General features: G+C 39.0%; 1 protein-coding gene across 1 annotated transcript in view; it reads left to right on the forward strand.

The window, feature by feature from the left end:
- The window catches only part of CFTR (cystic fibrosis transmembrane conductance regulator (ATP-binding cassette sub-family C, member 7)), a 195,095-nt gene extending 173,110 nt beyond the window's left edge, over window positions 1–21,985 (forward strand). Inside the window, exons 24-27 of the mRNA XM_005871579.2 lie at window positions 3,689–3,778; window positions 18,882–19,054; window positions 19,571–19,676; window positions 21,351–21,985. Coding sequence (XP_005871641.1) covers window positions 3,689–3,778; window positions 18,882–19,054; window positions 19,571–19,676; window positions 21,351–21,551 — 570 coding nt within the window. The 3' untranslated portion in view covers window positions 21,552–21,985. The remainder of the gene's footprint in view (window positions 1–3,688; window positions 3,779–18,881; window positions 19,055–19,570; window positions 19,677–21,350) is intronic.
- The last annotated feature ends 769 nt before the right edge of the window (window positions 21,986–22,754 follow it).

Below are 22,754 nucleotides of genomic sequence, written 5' to 3' on the forward strand. Positions count from 1 at the left end.
GTTGTTTGGGCTATGTCCCATGCACTGAAAAGTTGCTGGTTCAATCCTGGTTAGGGCACATGCCCAGGTTGTGGGCTTTACCCATGGTAGGGGACATGCAGGAGGCAATCAACGTTTCACTCTCACATCAATTATATAGAGATATTAAAGTTTTGATGGGTTGTTAGTATTATTTCTTTAAAGACTATGGGTTTTAGTACTTATTCTTACCGAAAGAATAAAAATAATATGTGCTGAACTCTGACTATCTACATATATAAAAGGCTAATATACAAAGTGTCCCTTTGGGAGTCCAACTGGGAGACCGGGAGTTCGATCACTCGCTATGACATACACTGACCACCAGGGGGCGGTGCTGAGCAAAGGAAGGCCCTGGCCCGAGGACGGAAGGCCCTGATCGCAAGCCAGGCCTAAGGACCCGACCTGTGCAGGGCCTCTAGTCTTTTTATATTTTTACTTTTTATCTTGAAATCAGCCCATTTATTTATTCAGGAAACATTTATTGAGCATATACTATATACAAAGCCTTTGAGTTAATGACAGGGTATATAGCAAAGTTATAGTGTGGAAGAGATGAACATTACAAAAATGATCACAAATGCATATATAGTTTTAATGCTCACTGAGTATGTGGCTGGAGTGAAAAGGGGCAGGGTGGGGAGAAGATCACTAAGTGGCCAGAAGAAGTAGAAGGGACTAAATTTGGTAGTGTCTGTTGACCATCTTAAAGATTTTACATTTTCCCTGAGTGCAATAGAAAACCACTGAAAGCTTTTCAAAAAGTGGAAGACATAATCCAATTTATACCATAGCAACTGCTTTGGTCATTAAATGAGAGTGAACTGGGAAGGGAGGCAAGAGTGAAAGGAAAGAGACCAATTAGGAGGTTCTTGCCATCTTCCAGAGAGAGATGTCTTGATGGCTTGAACTATGCAATAGCAGTAGAGTTTTAAAAAAATAAATAGATTTGAGATACATTTTTGAGAAACCAATTCACAGGTCTGATGATTGATTCCATTCAGGAAGATTAGGGAGAAAGTTAAGTCTTTGATGATTCCCAAGTTTCTGCATTGAGGAAATGAAGGTGCTATGAATTGAAATGGAAAACCTAGAGGTAGAGTAGATTTGAGAAAAAAGATGGCATTTTCCATTTTACAATGAGAACACTGAGGCTCAAAGAACTTGGGTTCTTATTTATAGACTAGAGGCCCGATGCATGAAATTCATGCAAGAGTAGGCCTTCACAGCTGCAGTGGCTGCCTCAATCCCTCCCTTGCAGTTGCAGGCGGCTGCCTAGATCCCTCCTTCTCAGCCGCTGGTGGCTGCCTGGATCCCTCGGCTGCAGCCCCAGCTTCATTCCGGAAGGACATCTGGAAGGATGTCCGGTCTAATTAGCATGTTATGCTTTTATTATTATAGATATATCCACCAGGTCAGAGCTATATTATATACCATCTTTGCAAACTACATTACCTTTAATAACTTCTGTGTTTGGTTTGATGTTATGATACCTTTGGCCTCCACCCGTGGTTGTCCAGAGCAATGGCACTGTTCCATTTGTCTGCAGTAAAAAGTTCTATTGTCTTGTTTCATTGGATATGTAAGTCCTCTTGAAACTTACAAGGACCCTGTAGCCCATATAAACCCTTCAACTCAGATCCTGCATAGGAAGAGGAAGCTAACCTCTCCACTGACAGTGCAGGACCTGAGCTGTGGCCAGGGGCATGGATGGCAGTGCTGTAATCAAGACTATACTACTGAGTGCATGGGATCCTGCCCAATCTTTAATCTTTTCCTGGAAAAAAATATTGGTCCCCATAAGACTTGAGGTATTTTGCTATGGTGGTGAAGAGCACAGGTTTGAAGACAAATACCCTTGGGTCCTGCTAGCTAAGTGACCTTGGAAAAGTCGCTTCCATTTTCCCTGCTGTGATTTCTTCATGTGCAATAATAGGATCTATCATTAGGCTGATATGAAGATGAAGAGATGCCACATGTAAAGAGCCTTACCTGGCACCCGGTAAGCCTGCCATAAGCCAGAGCTGTTTTCCAGCCACTTAGTTCCCAGTGGAGATAACTGTTCTGAAGCACATAATTGTCTGATGCTTGGTAACCCACCATGGTTGTTATTTCCCATAGAAAAATGTAAAAAATAGTAAATGGCAAAATTCCATTGGCAAGTCTTTGAACTTTAGATACTAACTAAACCCAATTTCTTAAATAAGGAATTGACTCAAGTTCTCAGAGTCACTTCCTCTTTATTTATCCTTAGTTTATCAGAATTATCTTTGTCTGCTCTCTTTGGCTTATTTGGATATTGCATTCATTTACTTGGCAGCTTGGAGGAGATTGCACAGATATACTTCTTACACATCTTATCATCTGATGAGTCATCTAGCCAACTCTTATATCCACTTCTGTAATGCAAGGTACACATCCCTAGGAAGTTAAGTAATAGCAGACAAGGCTTTTTTGGGGGGCGGGGGGGGTGCTCTAGAGGGTTCCTGAGATATTTAGCAACACCTTTGTTTTTTAAGCCATAAATTATGCCCTGGGGAATAAGGTCTCTAATATATCTCACCTTGACTTTGGCTGCCATGGTGAGGATATTTGAATTCTGCCTGAGAGGCACAGATACCATCAATCTGTAGGCATCTTACCTTGTGCATTTCCTTACAGATCAGGTTGGCACTGAGCATTCTCTCTCAGTCTAAAGCAATTTGTGAAAATTAAGCCTTTAAAAAATTCAGTTCTTAATTCTCCTTTCTGGATGTTACTAACCAAAGGCAAAACCAAAAAGACAAAGCAAAAAATTATTCTGAACGTTAGTATAAAAAATATTTTTCAGTTCACCCATAGGCACAAAGAGAGAACTAAATATTATTATTGTATCAGCATTCCCCAATGAGATAGCAAATTTATTTTAAAACATTTTTTAATCATATAGGTCGACCTTAGTAGACAGTGACATGACGTGGCAAGTAGTTTGTCTAGGGTGACACTGAGCAGTGCTCCATGCAGGGAATGAGATTGCCATTGTGTTACTTTAGAAGGATCAACCTCAGCCTGCTTCCCTTCCCTCTGTAATGTGCATTCGGTTAAACAAATATTTGATTTCTGCGCTTTCACTGATTTCTAAGTGAATTCCCCTGTGCCTGACTGGTTTTGGAAGTAGAGGTGTGCCTTGTTTTTAAGACCAGATTAACATGGATGTTTAAATAAGTAGCTGTAATTTAATTTCAAAATCCCATAGGAAGCTATGTTTATAATAGAAATTCAAGGAAAATACATTAATATACAACAGAAATTTGTTCAAACCATTGTGACTCATAATCTTATAATCTTTATTAATTTAATATTATACTTGCTTATAAGAAATATTGCTAGGAATAAAACATTTAATTTTCCACAGTTTACAGTGATCTTAATTTCTTTATCTTGTGGACATTGGGATAAGAAACATGTTCATAAGGGGCTTCAAATGTAGCTATATTTTATTTCTTAAAAACATACAAAGCAAATATAAAATTTTAAAAACTGAAGAAAACTAGATGGTAAGTACATGGGTGGGTGTTACATTATTTTAAAATATGTTTTTTGCTTGAAATATTTTACAATAAAATGTGCAAAAAAATAAAAATATGTTTAGGTTATTCATGCTTTCCTCTTTCTTTTCTTATTGCTATAGAAAGTATTTATCTTCTCTGGAACATTTAGAAAAAACTTGGATCCCTATGAACAGTGGAATGATCAAGAAATATGGAAAGTTGCCGATCAGGTAAGGATGCTAACAAATATTTTGAAAAAGGTAGTTCATACTCACACAAGAGTGACTGTCATAGCTGAGATAATTTTACACACTTGTGTGTGTGTGTGTGTGTGTGTGTGTGTGTGTGTGTGTGTGTGAAATCAAAGAACTCTAACATACTGGAGCACCCAGTACTTGAATTAGACTTCCTCCTATCCTCAGTGTTTAGTCTCCATCTATCAGGCCCCAGAGATAACATTTCTGTGGCCTTCTTCCCTACCAATGTGCATCAGTGAGACATGAACTGGGAGACCTACAGCACCTACAGCACACCAGGATTATTTCTGATACAAAAAGTCATCTCTCTACACCATTCAGCTACTCCCTCTCTGGGTTTTGAAGCTTCCCCAGTAGAAGGAGAAGGCTTTGCTTTGACATGATGTATTTTTCTGGGAAGCATGGTTTTAACATATAAAGATGGTGATCATTCTAGCTAGGACAACTGTAGATGACTACAGTCCTCTCTGGAAGCCACTAGAAGTCAACTGCCTTTAGGGAGTGTGCTGGCTATGAGTGCTTCTAGGCACAATGCCACATGACCTAGATACAGCATTCTCCATTCTTTGCAGTCATTAAGACACCACATAGGACACATATGGATTAAAACAGAATCAAAATTCCTAAATAAGACCCTGTATTTACCCAATAGGCAGTTTATTACAATTGAAGGTATTATACACAGGAATTTTGGGTGAGAGAGAGAGCTGGAATGAAATGCTTGGTTCCATTAAAAAAAAATCCTAACTGTAAACTGACAATTCTTGAAATATAGGCATTATAGTAAAGTAAGAGGCAACATAAATTGCTCTATTTCATTAAACTTGAGGTTTAAGTTCCAAGCCCTGCATGATGACACACTACAACTGTGAGACCTAAGTAAGAACTTTGAGTTTCAAGGGTCTTTTTAGGGAGCAATATCATTCCACTATTTCCTGTATTGTTGGTCCTTGTAGCACAATTCCCAAGTGTTCTTTCCTTTTCTGCCTTCATTCAGAATGTATCTTGTCAGGAGCTTTGAAATATCTGTTAGTGTGAAACACTTCCCCATTGAGTGCCCAACCTTAACATGCCCCTAATAAAATGCACTTAGATTAACTGTTTTCAGTATCAAAGTTTCTTATTACCCAACAAATGGGAGAGTTTAAAGGAAACATTAACTAAATTGGAAGTGACACATTTTAAGGAAAATCTTTGATGTGACTTCTAGAATGAACTATAGGGACACAATGGTGTGGGAGAGCAACTTGGAAAGAAAGGCATCAGACTGTATAAAATCTGCAAATATTGCCAAGTCAAAGTAAAATTTACAGGAAATCAGCAACATAAAAATATCTAAAATTTTAGAAGTCATGGTGAAGATTTTAAATACCAATAGGATGCAAAAGTGTTTTGATTTTTATTTGATCAAATTGTATTGAGGTCTATCTTTTTTTCTGATCATCTTTTTAATAATTTTCAAACAGAGATGTTAATGCTATTCCTACATTATTAACTTCATGTGCTTTGAGCAGTGGTGATAAGTTTTTGCTGCAGAGGCCCTGAAAATAGCATAAAAACAAATAAGCAACAGCCCAGAGAAGTAGAAAAGGCATTGGTTTAAAAGAAGGCCTGGGCTTTAGTCCTAAATGGTTGATCATATAACATATCCAAACAGGAATATTTAGGGGCATGTCAGTTTCTAAACTGGACAGGATACTGGGAAAATGGTGTAAACCAGGATGATCTGGGGACGAACCAGGATGTATGTCATTTCATCGAGTCCTCTCTGTGACCTTGGTATGACTCAGGTCTCTAGAGGGAAATAAACTGAATAATGGCAGGTAGCCAAACTCCTGAATCATATCCCAACAGCACCTCCTTCATAATTCCCCTTTTCCCAAGTGAAAATCACAAGCACATGACAACACTGGCCAAGAAACACTTTATTCCTAGCTTGGATCTGGACAGAAACTCCATTGTGAAGCCTTACCATTGCTGACCTAGACTAGATTGTGTGAAGCCATGAGGATCATGTCTAATGAATAACTCTTGAGGCTTGGAAGCAAAGCGGGCCCAAACAGCTCCCTGTCCCTTTGTGTCATAGGCCCACACCTTCACCTTGGCACTCTGTGAATTGAGATGGTCTAATTTCCACATCCCAAAACAAATCAGAGACAGATAGCTTCTCCCCAGAATCACTGACTTTACCAGGTGTATGGACAAGGAGAATTTCATAACAGACTGAATCCCAAATTGGGGGGGCGGGGCCCCCCAATCTGGGATTGGGGGGAGGGCAGCAAGGCCCCTGGCTTTGTGGCCCAGTAAATCGATAGCATTATTATAACAGATTTTTATTTTTCAATTATAGTTGATATACAATATTATATTAGTTTCAGATGTATAACATAGTGATTAGACATGTAGTTATCTTATGACATGATCATCCCAATAAATCTAGTACCCATCTGACACCTAGTTATTATAATATTATTGACTATATTCCCTATGCTGTACTTTACATCCTCATGACTATTGGGTAAATACCAATCTGTACTTTTCAATCCCTTCCCCTTTTTCATCCGTCCCTCCAACTCCCCTCCCATTTTTCAAAATGTTCTCTGTACCTCAGAGTTTGTTTCTGTTTTGTTTGTTTGTTTGTTTATTTTGTCTTTTAGATTCTACACATACGTGAAATCATATGGCATTTGTCTTTCTCTGTCTGACTTATTTCACTCAGCATGATACCTTCTAAGTCCATCTATGTTGTTTCAGATGGCAAGATTTCATTCTCTTTTATGACGGAGTCCTATTCCATTGTACATATGCACCATTTCTTTATCCATTCAAGGTTTTTTTGTTTGTTTGTTTCCATTTTCATGAAATATTTTTTCATCCCTTTCATTCTGTGCGTGTCTTTCAATCTGAAATGAGTCTCTTGTAGACAGCATATGTAAGGGTCTTGTTTTTTTATTATTCATTCAGGATAATTTTTTTTATTTCTTTTGAGAGAGAGTGTGGAGGGAGAGAGAAAAACATCAATGTGAGAGAGACACATCGATTGGTTGCCTCCCGCAGTGCCCTGCCTGGGGGAGGGGAGCAAACTGCAGCCCAGGTATATGCCCTTGACTGGGAATTGAACCCAAGACCCTTAGGTGCAGGGGCCGACACGCTAGCCATTGGGAAACATTGTCCAGGACCACCGTATGTCTTTTGATTGGAGCATTTAGTCAATTTACATTTAAAGTAACTGTTGATAGATATGTAGTTATTGCCATTTTCTTATTCATATTTTAATATATTTATTGATTTTTTACAGAGAGGGAGAGGGATAGAGAGTTAGAAACATCGATGAGAGAGAAACATCGATCAGCTGCCTCCTGCACACTCCCCACTGGGGATGTGCCCTCAACCAAGGTACATGCCCTTGACCGGAATCGAACCTGGGACCCTTGAGTCTGCAGGCCGATGCTCTATCTGCTGAGCCAAACCGAGGGCAATATTTTTAAATCTTCTTTTTCTTAAAGAAGTCCATTCAACATTTCTTGTAATACTCATTTGGTAGTGATTAATCACTTTAGCTTTTTCTTGTCTGAGAAGTTCTTTATCTCTCCTTCAATTTTAAATGATATTCTTGCTGGATAGAGTGATCTTGGTTGTAGACCCATGTTTTTCATGACTTTGGATATTTCATGCCAATCCCTCTGGCCTACAGAATTTCTATTGAGAAATAAGCTGACAGCCCTATGGGAGCTCCCTTGTAGATAACTAACTGCTTTTCTCTTGCTGCTTTTAAGATTCTCTCTTTGTCCTTAACCTTTGGCATTTTAATTATGATGTGTGTTGGTGTGGGCTTTTTGGGTTAATCTTGTTTGGGACTCTGCACTTTCTGGGCTTGTATGTCTATTTCCTTCACCATGTTAGGGAAGTTTTCCATCATTATTTCTTCAAAAGGTTTTCAATTCCTTGCTCTTTATCTTCTCCTTCTGGTTTCCTTATGATGCAAATATTGGTATGCTTGATGTTGTCCCAGAGGCCTTTAAACTATTCTCACTGTTTTGGATTCTTTTTTCTTTTTGTTGTTCTGGGTGTTTTATTCTACCTTTTCTACCAAATCACTGATTTAGTCCTCTGCTTCATCTAATCTACTGTTGATTTCATCTAATGTATTCTTCATTTCAGTTATTTTATTCTTCATTCTGACTGGTTCTTGTTTATGTTTCCTATCTCTTTGTTGAAGTTCTCACTAAGTTCATCTACTCTTTCCATAAGTTCACTGAGCATCCTTATAACCAGTGTTTTGAACTCTGCATCTTGTTGAGGTCATGCTTGTCTCCATTTTGTTTAGTTCTTTTTCTGAAGTTTTGTTCTGTTCTTTCATGTGGGACATGTTTCTTTTTCTCCTCATTCTGGTTGCCTCCCTGTGTTTGTTTCTTTTTTAAAAAAAAATGTTTTAGAGAGAAACATCGATGTGAGAGAGAAACATAGATTGGCTTCCTCCTTCATGCACCCAACCAGGGATTGAGCACACAAGCTGGGCATGTACCTTCACCAGGAATTGAACCGGTGACCTTTTGGTACATGGGATAGCACTCAACTAACTGAGCCACACTGGCCAGGGCATGTTTCTATGTATTAGAGCTGCTATGTCTCCTGGTCCTGGTAGAGTGGCCTCATATAGCAGGTGTCCTATGCGGCACAGTGGCATAGTCTCTCTGGCCACCTGAATCAGGTGCACCAGGTATATCTTTTGTGTGTGCTGTGTGTGCTTTCCTATTGTAGTTGAGCCTTGTTTACTGTTGTTGGTATGTCAATGGGAGGGATAGAACCTCAGACTAATTTATTGTGAGGTCTGCTTATGATTGTAGTGGATGAGCTTTTGTGCAGGGGCTGAACCTATGGAGCAGGATTCACTTTAGGGGATTTCTAGTACCTGCCGATTCTGCCCTTTGTGTGTATCGTTTGTGGAGGTGGTTGGGTGTGATCTGGTGTGATCTGATGCTGGCCACTGAGTGTGTTGGTTCTGGGGCCTCTTGGGAGTTTCAGGGCACAGTCAGTCACTCCTATGCCCTGCCCTGGGCCACCTGGTGTGAGCTACAAAGTGATCCACTGATGGTTGCCACCTGAGCTGAGCTTGAAAGTGCCTGGGAGAGGCCAAGCTGTGAACTGAGGCCTGCTGCTGCTAGTCCTAGGTTTGGGGATTCTTAGCAAGTGGTACAGGGCTTGCTGAGGCCATGTGATGCATGTTTGGGGTTTGTTAACCTTTGAGAGATTTTAGGAAAATCCAAAGCATGAGCCAAGCTAGGCTATTTGAATGGAAATGCCACTGGAAGCTGCTTGGCTAAGCCCACAGTTTGGGTGGGGCGGGGTCTCGGGGAATCACAGGGCAGGACAAACAGTGTTAGTCAGGTTGATGGAGACTCAGATATGGCGCTGCCTTCACATGCAGGGGAAAGGCTCAACAAAGGAACAATGGCCTCTGGAAGAAAGCTGCTTCTCTAGTCCTCACCCTGAATCCAGACAATTCAGTTCCTCCCTGTATGTTTCTGGCTCCTTTTGAACTGCTACCCCCATGCTGGATCTTAGAATGAGTGAATCCATGTGTGGGCCCTTTAAGAGGAACAACTGAGACTCCAGCAGCTCACTGTCTCACTCAGCCACAACCTCTGCTGATTTTCACAGCCAGAAGTTATGGGGACTTCTCTTCCCAACACTAGAACCCTGGGCTGAGGAGCCTAGTGTGTGGTTGGGACCACTTGTTCCTCAGTGGGGACCTCCACAGACAAGATATCCCTCCCAATTTTTAACCACTATATGTGGGTGAGGGACCAGCCTGCTCTATGCCCCACCCCCACAAGTCTCTATGTGGCTTCTTCTCTATGTCCTTAGTTATAAGACTTCTGTTCAGCTAGACTTCAGAGGGTTCTCAATGATGGTTGTTCTGTAGTTTGGTTGTAATTTTGATGTGGTCATGGGAGGAGGTGAGTACACTGCTTCACATCTCAGCATGGACAATCACCTTATGTCCATACAAGTGAGTTTCTTATGTTCACCACCCCAACTGTCCTGTGTTCCTAATCCTAGTGAATGGCTTCACCATCCTCCAGTTGCCCAGAGGCAAGACCTGGGACTCATTCTTGATTTCTTGTCTCTTGGTTTCTCCATGTCAAGCCGCCTCGAGGCTGTCTCCTGCAAGTGTCTAGAGCAGTGATTCTCAACCTTCCTAATGCCGTGACCCTTTAATACAGTTCCTCATGTTGTGGTGACCCCCAACCATAAAATTATTTTCGTTGCTACTTCATAACTGTAATTTTGCTACTGTTATGAATCATAATATAAATATCTGATATGCAGGATGTATTTTCATTGTTACAAATTGAACATAATTAAAGCATAGTGATTAATCACAAAACAATATGTAATTATATATGTGTTTTCCGGTGGTCTTAGGCGACCCCTGTGAAAGGGTCGTTCGACCCCCAAAGGGGTCGCGACCCACAGGTTGAGAACCGATGGTCTAGAATGTATTCACCTTTTTTCTTCCCCACCTGACACCACTATAACTCTCATGGGGACTTTTGAAAGAAGCTCCTGCCTGATTTCCCTTCTCTGCAGTTTATTTGGCTCTTTGCAGCTCTGGTAATCTTCCTAAACCCTGCATCTGACCCCTTGTTTCTCCCCTTCCTATGGCTCCTTATTTCCCTTTGGACCAAGTTTGCACTACTTAAGGTGGCTTAAAAGGTCCTTTGCTATGTGGTCTCTGCCTGCCTCTCTAAATCATTCTCCAACCTCCCCTGCCTACTGTGATCCATCTGAATTTCTTTCATTTCTCTAAAGCATCCTATGCTCTCTGTTCTCCTGAAGCTTCTTCACATGCTGTTCTCTGTACGCGGAAAACCCTGCTAGCCTTTCAGTGCCTGTTCCTAACTCATCTTTCAGGCATCTCCTTACACATTGCTTCTTTCCAGGAACCTGCCCAGATGCTGCAGGTCAGAGGGAGGAGCCCCTTCTAGGTGTATCCTATTCATCTACCCCTTTCATCACATTCTTCACATGGGATAGAGATTTACCTCTTAACTTTTCCATGTATCCCACCAGATTGTGGGGTCCTTAAGGCAGGGATGATGTCTATTCACTGAGGTATTTCCAGTGCATGGAGTAATGTTGGCCACATGGATGGTGTTAGGTAAATATTCATTGAATGAATGATTTAACTTATTTACTTAAATAAGGGGCTGGGTTCAGATGACTGGTGGATGCAGGAACAGCAGTACCCTTTGCTGGTTCGCAGGCTTACACCACTGCAAGCTGTGTCAGTATAATTCATAGTCTAAACAGCAGTTCTGTTGGTTATAGAATGAAGGCTTTTTTGGTTATTGTTTGCTTATTAGATTATTTATAAAATAGTTTCCTTTCTTACACATTGATAGCGAGGTAAGTTACTTTTAGAGAGTAAGCTAAATAGCAGAAATAGTGGCTTTTTAAGTTAAAAATTTGCCCTGGAAAACCTGCAGAGTAGCAAAAGGAGTGTCTTAAGGAGTTGAGAGTGTCTATTTTTATAACTGCCTACTAGTGGACTATTTAGTAGGCACAGTTCACTTTTTCTGATTTTTTTTCATGCTTCCTTGTCACAAAGCAAACTCTTGCTCCACAATAACATTCCACAGTGCAGCAAGAGCAAAAGTCAACATTTTAAAAGAAATATCTGGTCCTTTCAGGCTGTTAAATATTTTTTAGTTTGATGTGTCATAAAACAAAATTTCTCCTTTCTAAATAGAAGTTTGGGAAGTATATGTGATTTATTACTCAACAGCGTAAAGCTAGCAGATTCTTTTGTCCTTAGTTCTTTTATCCACATTTGTTGATGCTTTTATTTCTTTTTAATGCTTAGTTGGAATGAAAAACATTAGACATGTTTAGATTCCAGTAATTTTTAATTCACCTTAATTTGGTCTTTCTTTCTTTCTTTCTTTCTTTCTTTCTTTCTTTCTTTCTTTCTTTCTTTCTTTCTTTCTTTCTTCTTTCAACTGTATTTTCCATTAATCTTATTTCTATTCTGTTTAAGAGTTTGTGAAAGAATAGCTTAAGACCACTCAGTGGTTGTCCCTACCCATTCAGTGGCCTGTGCAGTGGGGGCTGCAGTGATAGGCTATATTTATTTTTAATCTATTGAAAATAGATTATGACACTATTAAAAATAATAATAATTAATAATTAATAATAATTATTATATTGGGAATATGTATATATTTTTATTTAAAGGATTGTGCTGCTACAGATAATTAAATTTAATTATCTCTATAGCAATTCGCATTTCAGTCTTTTTCCCCCCATAGCACTTATTTCTTTGAACAGTAATTTCTCAGTTACTATTTTTGTATTTGTCTGGATCATGAGTTCCTTCAAGGTAGGGCCTAGTGTTATTCATCCTTGAATCCCTAGATCTGCCATAGTACCTAGAATTTCATAAACTCTCATTGAGCCTAGTAAGAAATACATGACTAAGCAGTCATTTACATCCAATCAATCAGCAGGCTATCAAACCATTCTTATCACCACATTGAGTTGGTAACAATAATTTTGTATCTTTTTAAAAACAATTGCTATTCTATCATCTTGCTTCCCATTTTCTCTACAAAACCTCTCACAGTATATGGCATAAATTAGGTAATTAATAAATTTGTTAAATGTTCACTGACTTCAAAAGTTAAAGTTTGACTTATGTTGACCTTTCTCTAGTGAATGTGATTTTACAAGATTTTTATCATACTTCATAGTGAGTAAAATAGTGAGATAGAAATGTTGCAGAATAGATTCTCTATTGGTCTGTCTCGCTGTCATTCATTTTTAAAAATTTTGTTCTGTAAACACTGGCAGTAATATATATTTAGACGTATAATTATTTACTTGTAGTAAAGAAATAGTTTCATTTGGGAAAAACAAATACTTTGCTCAGCTCTTTATCACAGAGAAGTGCAAAAGTATCACACAGTGAAGTGGCTTTCCTACTAGGGCCCCGGGAATCAGTGTGTGAATGGTGTGAGATCTACAGGAACAATACATGCTACTACCTGAACAATACATTCATACAACCCTGTTACTAGGGGTTTGATGTAAATGAATAGTATTGTAGTATTTCCTGCTAACTTGGTCTCTAGTCCACTTGTGAAGGGTAGTGTTTCCGTGATCAGCCCCATGTCCTTGGGATTTCCAAGCTCCAACAATACTATTAGTCACCATGGATTAAGTGTTTACCATGTGCCATACTCTGTGGCAACTTCTTTCCACAATTATCTCATTTAATCCTCATTACAAACTTTTGAAATCTATACAAGCTTTTCCTCATTTTTTCCAAGTGAAGTAAATGAGACTTAAATAACACACTTGACATCATCAGCAAATCAGTGGTAGAGTGCAGGTTCAAAGCCACTTCTCTGTGATTTCAGAGCTCTAGCCTTTTTTAAAAAATTCAATTTAATTGGGATGACATTGGTTAATATGATCATATAGATTTCAGGTGTGGATTTCTATATTACAAGATCTCTATATTATACTGTGTGCCCACCACCAAAGACAAATCATCCTCCATCACCATACACTAGGCTCCCTTCACCCCCCACTCCCCATCTTTTCACTCCCCACCCCCTTCCCTCTGGCAACCACCACACTGCTATTGTGCTCATGAGTATCAGTTTTATATCCCACATTTGAGTGAAATCATATGGTTCTTAGCTTTTTCTGCCTGACTTGTTTCACTTATAATAATCTTAAGGTCCATCCATGTTGTTGCAAATGGCACTATTTCGTCCTTTCTTATGGCTGAGTACTATTTCATTGTGTATATGGACCACATCTTCTTTATCCAGTTCTCTATCATAGGACACCTTGGCTGCCATCATGACTTGGCCACCTTGAATAAAGCTGCAGTGAATATAGGTGTGCACATATCTTTGCAAATACATATGTTTGAGTTTTTCTGGTATATACCCAAGAGAGGGATTGCTGGGCCATATGGCAGCTCCATTCTTAATTTTTTGATGAATTTCCACGCTGTTTTTCATAGTGGCTGTACCAGTCTACATTCCCACCAGCTGTGAATGAGAGTTCCCTTTTCTCCACAATATCTCCAACACTTGTTAATACTTGTCTTGTTGGCAGTAGCCATTTTAACAGGTGTGAGGTGGTATCTCATTGTAGTTTTGATTTGTATTTCCCTAACTGCCAGTGAGGTTGAGAGTCTTTTCATGTATCTATTGGCTGTTGTATATCTTCTTGGGAGGGGTATCTGTTCAGGTCCTTTGCTCATTTTTTAATTGGGTTGTTTGTTTTGTGTTGAGTTTTATGAGTTCTTTTTATATTTTGGATATTAAACTTTTGTCAGAGCTATTGTTTGCATATATCATCTCCCATTTGGTTGGCTGCCTCTTTGTTTTGTTGTCGGTTTCTTTTGCTGTGCAAAAGCTTTTTAGTTTGATATAGTCCCATTCATTTATTTTTGCCTTTATTTCCCTTGCCTTTGGGGTCAAGTTCATAAAATGTTCTCTATGATCAAGGTCCATAAGTTTAGTACCTATGCTTTCCTCTATGTAATTTATTGTTTTTGATCTTATATTTAGATCATTGATCCATTTTGAACTAATTTTTGAACATGGGATAAAACTATAATCCAGTGTCATTCTTTTGTGTGTGGCTTCCCAGTTTCCCCAGCACCATTAATTAAAGAGGCTTTCTTTACTCCATAGTGTTTCTGGCTACTTTGTCAAAAATTATCTGTCCATATACATGTGGTTTTATATCTGGGCTCTCAGTTCGTGTGTGTCTGTTTTTCTGCCAATGCCATGCTGTTTTATCATTGCTCTGTAGTATAATTTGAAGTCAGGTAGTGTGATATTTCCAGCTTTGTTCTTTTTTCTCAGGAATGCTTTGGCTATTCAGAGTCTTTTGTGGTTCCATACATAATTGATGGTTTTTTATTCTATTTCTTTAAAAATGACATTGGGATTTTAATGGGGATTGCAATAAATCTGTATATTGCTTTGGGTAATGTGGCCATTTTAACTATGTTGATTCTTCCAATCCATGAACATGGGATATTTTTCCATTTTGTTATATCCCTTTCAATCTCTTAATAATGCTTTGTAATTTTCAGCCAGGTCTTTCACATTCTTTATTAAGTTTATTCCTAGGTATTTTATTATATTGGTTGCAATTGCAAAATAAATGCTTTTTATTTCTTTTTCTGAAGTTTTGTTTTTAGTACACAGAAAGGCAGAGGACTTTTGTACATTGATTTTGTATCCTGCAACTTTACTGTGTTTTTTTATTGTTTCTAACAGTTTTTTGATGGTGTCTTTAGGGTTTTCTATATACAAGTATTGTCATCTGAAAAAAGTGATACTTTTACTTCTTACTTTCCAATTTGGATGCCTTTAATTTCTTTCTCTTACCTTATTGCTCTGGCTAGAACTTCCAGAATAAGAGTGATGAGATTGGGCATCCTTGTCTTGTTTGTGATTTTAGAGGAAAAGATTTCAGTCTTTCACCATTGAGTATAATATTGCCTGAAAGTTTATCATATATGGCCTTTATTATGTTAGGTACTTTCCTTCTATCCCTATTGTGTTTAGTGTTTTAATCATAAATGGATATTGTATTTTAAGTGCTTTTTCTGCATCTATTGATAAACTCATATGATTTTTATCCTTTCTTTAGTTAATGTGGTATATTACATTGATTTGCATATGTTGAACCATCCTTATGCCCCTGGAATGAACCACACTTGACTGTGATGTATATATAAAGATTAATAAAATTGACAAACCCCTGGCTAGACTCACTAAGGAAACAAGGGAAAAGAACCCATATAAATAAAATCAGAAGTGAAAGAGAAATCACCACAGACATCATACTAGAATACTATGAAGGACTATGCCACCAAATTTAATAATCTAGAAGAAATGGATAAGTTTCTAGAAATGTATAACCTTCCTAGACTCAATCATGAAGAATTGGAAAATCTAAATAGACAGGTCAACAGTGAGAAAGTTGAAACAACCATAAAAAACCTCCCCAAAAACAAAAGTCCAGGACCAGATGGCTTAACCAGTGCATTCTACCAGATGTTCAAAGATTTAAAACCTGTCCTTCTCAAACTCTTCCAAAAAAAATTGAAGGAGAGGCAATATTTCCTAACACGTTTTATGAGGTCACTATAACCCTGATACCAAAACCTGGCAAGAATAACACAAAAAGGAAAACTACAGACCAATATCTCTGATGAATACAGATGCAAAAATCCTAAACAAAATACTAGGAAATTGAGATCTAGTTTTTAATTAGTACAATATTTTGCTTTTTAATTGATATATAATTGACATACATACTGATCATTATATTAGTTTCAGGAGTACAACTTTAAATTTAGTAATTATATATGTTTCAAAATGACTACCACAAAAGTCTAGTTAACATCCATCTAAGTTGTTCTTTTCATAATAGTTAATTTGACTTAAAAATATCCTTAAATACTGCTAATTGATCTGAGATAAAATACTGATACCACAGAACATGCTTATCAGTGTTAGGAACTTATAATGTTATCATTTGATCTTTAAAAGGTTTTATAGAGTCTTAAAGATGAGAAAACAGGCAAAGTTATTATCTTAATTCACATGCTATATTGGCAAAGCTAAAGCCAGTATCATTCATTTATTGTTGTCATTCTTCCTTAAGTTGGGATTCATTTATCATTCATCTAAACCATGTTTGTTTTGTTTGGTCAGCACTCCAACTTAGTACATATTTGTTGAACAAATGAGTTGATGTTGACAATGTGTCCAGCATTGATACTGGGAACACAGAGTTAAAAAGCACATCTTTACCCTTAAGAAACTGATAGTCTCAGGGGAAACTTGGATAAATGGCACCCTGGTTAGGTGCCTGACCGCCCTGAAGGATGATCAGAGATATTCAGAAGGGTATGTCAGGTGTATAGGGACCTACAAATTGCTTGGTGCTGCTGGAAGTAAGAGTGGAGGGGACTCGATTCTAGATACCTTAAATGCCACCTCAGAGAGCTCAGTTTTATTCTGTTAGGAAGCTATTTAAAACAGAGAAATAAGATGGTCAAGGCTGTATTTTTAGAAGGTTCCCTGGAGTGTTTGTGTGGTGAATTGACAAATCCACAACTTGGGATTTACAGTATGATGTTTAAGAGATTAAGATGGCCTACCCTAGTGTCTCTATAATAGGATCAGTGAGGAGGAGAAGGATTTAAGAAGTATTTGGAAGATCTGGGGCTGGAGATAAGGATTTGAAAAACCATTAGCTTATCTGTGTAATCGATGCCCTAAGAATGACTGAGATCTCAGGAGAGTTTGGAGAGTTGAGGGTTAGGAAGATGAATATTCAAGGGACAGGAAGAGGGAAAGTTGTCCACACATGATAATAGGTAGAAATGGTCAAAGATTGTGTGGTTTCTCATAAGCCAAGTAATAGATGTTTGAAGAAGGGAAGCATATTCTTTTTTTTTTTTCCCCAGAGAGGGATAGAGAGTTAGAAACATCGATGAGAGAGAAACATCGATCAGCTGCCTCCTGCACACCCCCCACTGGGGTTGTGCCTGCAACCAAGGTACATGCCCTTGACTGGAATCAAACCCTGGACCTTTCAATCTGCAGGCCAACGCTCTATCCACTGAGCCAAACCGGTCAGGGCAAAACATGTTCTGTGGTATGAGGAAGTGGAGACAATCGATACATACCAATTTTTTGAGATTTCTAGATGACAGACAGGGTAGATATTACATAACAGCTAAAGGAGAACATGGATGCATGTGAGGGGTTTTGTTTCTGTTTTAAGATGGGAGAGACTGTAGCAGGTTCATAGACTGAAGACAGAACACAGCTCCTCTACCTCCCCACCCAGTGTCCTTTATTCACATTCTCAGCTACTTGGATCCAAAAGTAGTTTTCTGTTTGAATCTTCTGGGATACGTCAGAGTAGTCCCCTTATCTAATCAATATGTTTACATTCTCTGCCATCTCAGACACCTGTCAGAATTCATGAATTCTCATAGTGAGGTTGCTTTAATGAGAACCAAACCAAGGAGAAGAGTATCGTCTGCAATACATATTACAGGCACACAGTTAACATGTGCTGAGCAAACACCACTGGACACATGAGTTTTTCTTAAAGCCATTATCTCATCTGCCTGTATTACAGTTAGGATTGCATGCTACTTCCCCATACTGAGCCTCAGACTTCCCGAGGGCAGGAGACAATCATCTGCACATCTTTCAGTCAGCAATCCTTGGCAAGAAAATAAACATTAATGCACATTTACCTGAATAAGTGATCAGAACCAAGACTTCAGTCATTTTTGTCTTATTTTGAAAGAATGGGTTTCTGTATCTTTTGACATTTTTTCAACCTATTTTTTCTACCTACCTTATAAAACCAAGCCATTGAACCCAACACAAATCTCATATTCCACCTCAATATATTACCTTAAAATCTCCTAGTCTTGATTTCGTGGGGTTTTTTTTACTCCATAGTTTCATCAATTTCTTAAAATCAGTTTTTATGTATTGAAGAGATGAGTAGCAAGTGGCCATATGTAGTTGTAAAAAACTCTCAGTTGAATTGTTTATGCCACTTTTCATGCTCTATTATGACAAAATAGAGAATGGAAGGGAGTGTAAAAGAATCTGTCATGATATACTAAACAACTCCATTCTCTAGCATGTATTCCATTGTGTTGTAATTGTTTGTGTATGTCTTTATAAACCCTGATCAATTGCAGGGGCCATGTGACCTTGATCGTTTCTTCAGTCCCTATTGGAATACCTGGCATATAATAGGCATTCATTGAAAATGTCCTGAATGATGAAGTACAGAAATGAAACAAGTCATAGATTGGTCCTTTAGAGCTGTCAGGATTATACAGCTTAGACTTTTGTTTAATCCAGCCCAAATAGCAGGAGTGGCAGGGGCTGACATGAAATTCAAACTTTTAGAACTCCCATGAGTGTCTTTAACCTTGTGGTATCTGAACTGCCTTTCTAAGCACAGTGTTTTCCCTCTTTCTTTTCTGCAGGTTGGACTCAGATCTGTGATAGAGCAATTTCCTGGGAAGCTTGATTTTGTCCTTTTGGATGGGGGTTTGGTCCTAAGCCATGGCCACAAGCAGTTGATGTGCTTGGCAAGGTCTGTTCTCAGTAAGGCGAAGATCTTGCTGCTGGATGAACCCAGTGCTCATCTGGATCCAATGTGAGTTTCAGAATTCCTGCTACTTGGTAATACAGCGGCAGAGGACTGCTGCATATTGACACAAATTCCCATGGCCTAGTGGAAAAGTCACCATTGGATATGCACACAAGTGCTTATTTCCTGGTATAAGAGCCTGTGTTCTCTTCTCACTGTGATTTTGGAGTTCTCCCCCTTGTCAACACATGAAATATTTAGTTACACAGGCAAATTCTGATTCTTATGATTTTTCTTTCTATTCCATTCATTTGGTAGCACAAAAGAACTACTAGTGATTCTACATAATGAAAAAAATGTACTTTTGTGAAATTTCCTTCAAAATATTTGTCCTATTTATTGATGGAAACTTAAAATCTACCCTTTGGTTGCAAAGCTGATTGTGGCTGACTATATCACAATTATGTTAAAAGTATTTAAGGAAAGATAACTTAAAGGACTCAGTTGCTAGGACAATAGGTATGTTATCAAGAATAAAGGCAGATTATTGATGTTCTGTGTGGTATTTTCTTTCTTTTCTAGAACATATCAAATCATTCGAAGAACCCTAAAACAAGCATTTGCTAATTGCACAGTGATCCTCTGTGAACACAGGATAGAAGCAATGTTGGAATGTCAACGATTTTTGGTGAGTGTTTATAATTTACTTACGATCTCATTTCCCCTTTAATTCTTGATAACAATCTCTTAAGTGATAGTTTCTGCAAATCTCAGGTATGTACAAGTTCAACCTTAAAACATGTGTCATACAGCCATTTAGCTTGACTCAAAATAGCTGCACGAGTTTCTCACTTTGATCTGAGTTATGAGGTAAGGTTGGAATGCAGTAAGTCTAAAAGAGCAGCATATTACTAAGTGACATTAATAAACTGGAACATCTACACTTTTGGGTCCTTATTTGGGAAATAAGTCAGAAGAAAGGCTTAGGTCTTAATGCTTTTAATAACTAAATCTTCCTTGGGTAGGTAGGGTCCAGGACAGGCCTGGATTCTCTTGCATCTCATGTAGAGTTTTAATATGATAATTGAAAGGCTCATTTCATTTTTAAAGTCATTATTTGGGACTCAGGTGAATGTCTCTCCCAATCACCTTCTCATTGTGCTTTCAAAGCTGTCACAGATTCTTTCAAGTGACGTTTACAAATTCCCTCAGGTTTAGTCACAAGGAAGTTCTCAGGATGATGCACCACATTATTCTATTCAGACTTTTGGGGTTCCTGGAAGTAAATGCTTTCCTTACTGAAGGATTGTTATTACCATTTATTATTACTAAGCTCCAGGTAACAAATTAGGGGCTGACTCACAACCTCTTGTCCTGCCATGGTCAGGCTCAGGAGGCTGGATAAAGCCTTCCTACGCTCTGACCTTGGGTTTGCTCAACTTGAACATGTGAAGGAGGCATATTAAACTCAGGCACATTCTGACCAATTTGGAATTTTTAACCTTCAAATCCACTGTTGATGAGGTTCAACTACAATGCTGTGGAGTCTCACTCATTTTTAAGGTCCTATAGTGTGCCATGCCAGCACGGCCAAGGATGAACCTGAGTGGGGGCAGCTGAAAGGCTTAGAAAAGACAGACAAGAGAATGAAAGCTGGGTCTCGGCGGGACGCTGCTTCTCTGAGAGACAGCGACGATGCCCACAAGCCGTGTCTTTATTTTATAGCAGATGCTACGAGGCAAAGTAAGGGGGTGATCAAGATGTTTACAATATTCTCGTGAGTTTCAATCCTATTCAATTACATGCACCTGAACTCTATCAAGCCCACATCACTCAGATATGTGGGACCACATGTTCGGACCATAGGTTCAAGCTTACAACTATAGCTGTTGGCTATAATTGTGCTGGGAAGGCTCTGCCCTCCAAGCTGGGACTTGCACGTGGCAATGAGTGGACTGTGTCCTCTCATCAGTCCAGGGCTTGAACCTGTCCAAAACACTGTAGCCGCTCCCCACACTATAGAAGGGATCTAACAAAAATCATTCTGGTTTTGAAAGCTCCCTTAATTCCTCTAAAGTTCTTTGAAGAGGTAATTGCTCAGTACAATCCTAATTTAAAAAAAAAAATCTTCCAGCTGCTAAAAAGAAAGTTACAGAGAGTTTCACAGATGGAGAAGCTCCATAAAGCAAGAGGGTGAAGGACTTGGCAGTGAAATGAGATCTCCCTGACGGTTCAGACTGCCAGCCTCTGGACACTGTTTCCCATTTGGCTTTTATCTTCCTCTGAGCCTATGCCACCTTCTGTCCTTGCTCTGGCCCGCCCTGCCTTCTGTCCAGTATCTCACTAACAGCCACTTCCCCAGGTCATAGAGGAGAACCAAGTGCGGCAGTACGACTCCATCCAAAGACTGCTGAGCGAGAAGAGCCTCTTCCATCAGGCCATAAGCCCCTCGGACCGCCTGAAGCTCCTACCCCACCGGAACTCCAGCAAGCACAAGTCCCGATCCAAAATCACTGCTCTGCAGGAGGTGACCGAAGAAGAGGTGCAAGAAACCAGGCTGTAGAAAGCAGTACCAGTGTTTGCATGGAGCGCTCACACGTGGACTTGTAGGAGAAAACAGTTTATGGCTCAGAAAACAAGGATGAGTAATGCTATTTTTTAAAAGGAGACGTTTCAGTAAGAGGAATTAAGGACGTTCACTTCAGTCTGGATAAGTGGCTTCCCGGCAATGGTCTAATTGTGTGACAATTTCACATCCTTGAAGATTTACCACTGACGTTTGCAGCCAGATTTTCCTGAAAACCTTTTCCTTTCGTTAGTCATTGGAAAGGTGGCTGTACATGTCAGCCAGCTTAATTGTTCCACTTATTGTTTAGTGAAATTTGTTGATTTGTATTATTGGAGAACTGTAATCATACTATTTAGATGCAGTGGTTCTCAACCTTCTGGCCCTTTAAATACAGTTCCTCATGTGGTGATCCCCAACCATAAAATTATTTTCGTTGCTACTTCATAACTGTAATGTTGCTACTGTTATGAATCATAATGTAAATATCTGATATGCAGGATGGTCTTAGGCAAACCCTGTGAAAGGGTCGTTTGACCGCCAAAGGGGTCGCGACCCACAGGTTGAGAACCGCTGATAGAGAGATGATGAACTTAAAACTTTAGTGGCTTATATTTCTTTTTCTCTAATATCTCCAAGATGTTTAAAAACACAACTATATGTCTGATCAGTATTCAGACTGTCCCATTTCTAAGCGAGTATTAGAATACTGTGAGAGTCACAAGACAGCCTGTCAACATATGTACTGTGCAGTACCTAGGTATCAGTCAGGAAAGAGAACTTCTGGAATCCTTTAAATCAGGGTCAGTACTATTCTTCTACCAAACATTCAAACAATTCAGATAATAAGAATACATCCCTTACCTGGGAAAAGGCTGTTACAGTTCCAAATAGGGGACAGGATAGCTCTCTTCATGTGGAAGTTGACATGCCTTTCCACAGCTCTCAGAAAGTAACAAGCCGGTAAGACCTCTGAACTGAAGGATGGCTGGAAAAAGGTTTTAATATAAATTGGTGAGAAAAACACAGGCAGCTAAGCCATGGGGGCTGCAGGTATATGTACCAGAAATCTGAATGTCTGGGTATACATGGGGTGATGTCATGTGTTTTCAGACTACTCTATGCACATCATACTGTATATACTGAGTGGGAGAGATAGTGGAAGACACACTAAAGAAGAATCAATCATAAATTAGTTCT

Source organism: Myotis brandtii, unplaced genomic scaffold (assembly GCF_000412655.1).
Source record: "Myotis brandtii unplaced genomic scaffold, ASM41265v1 scaffold348, whole genome shotgun sequence".
Classification (NCBI taxonomy): Eukaryota; Metazoa; Chordata; class Mammalia; order Chiroptera; family Vespertilionidae; genus Myotis; species Myotis brandtii.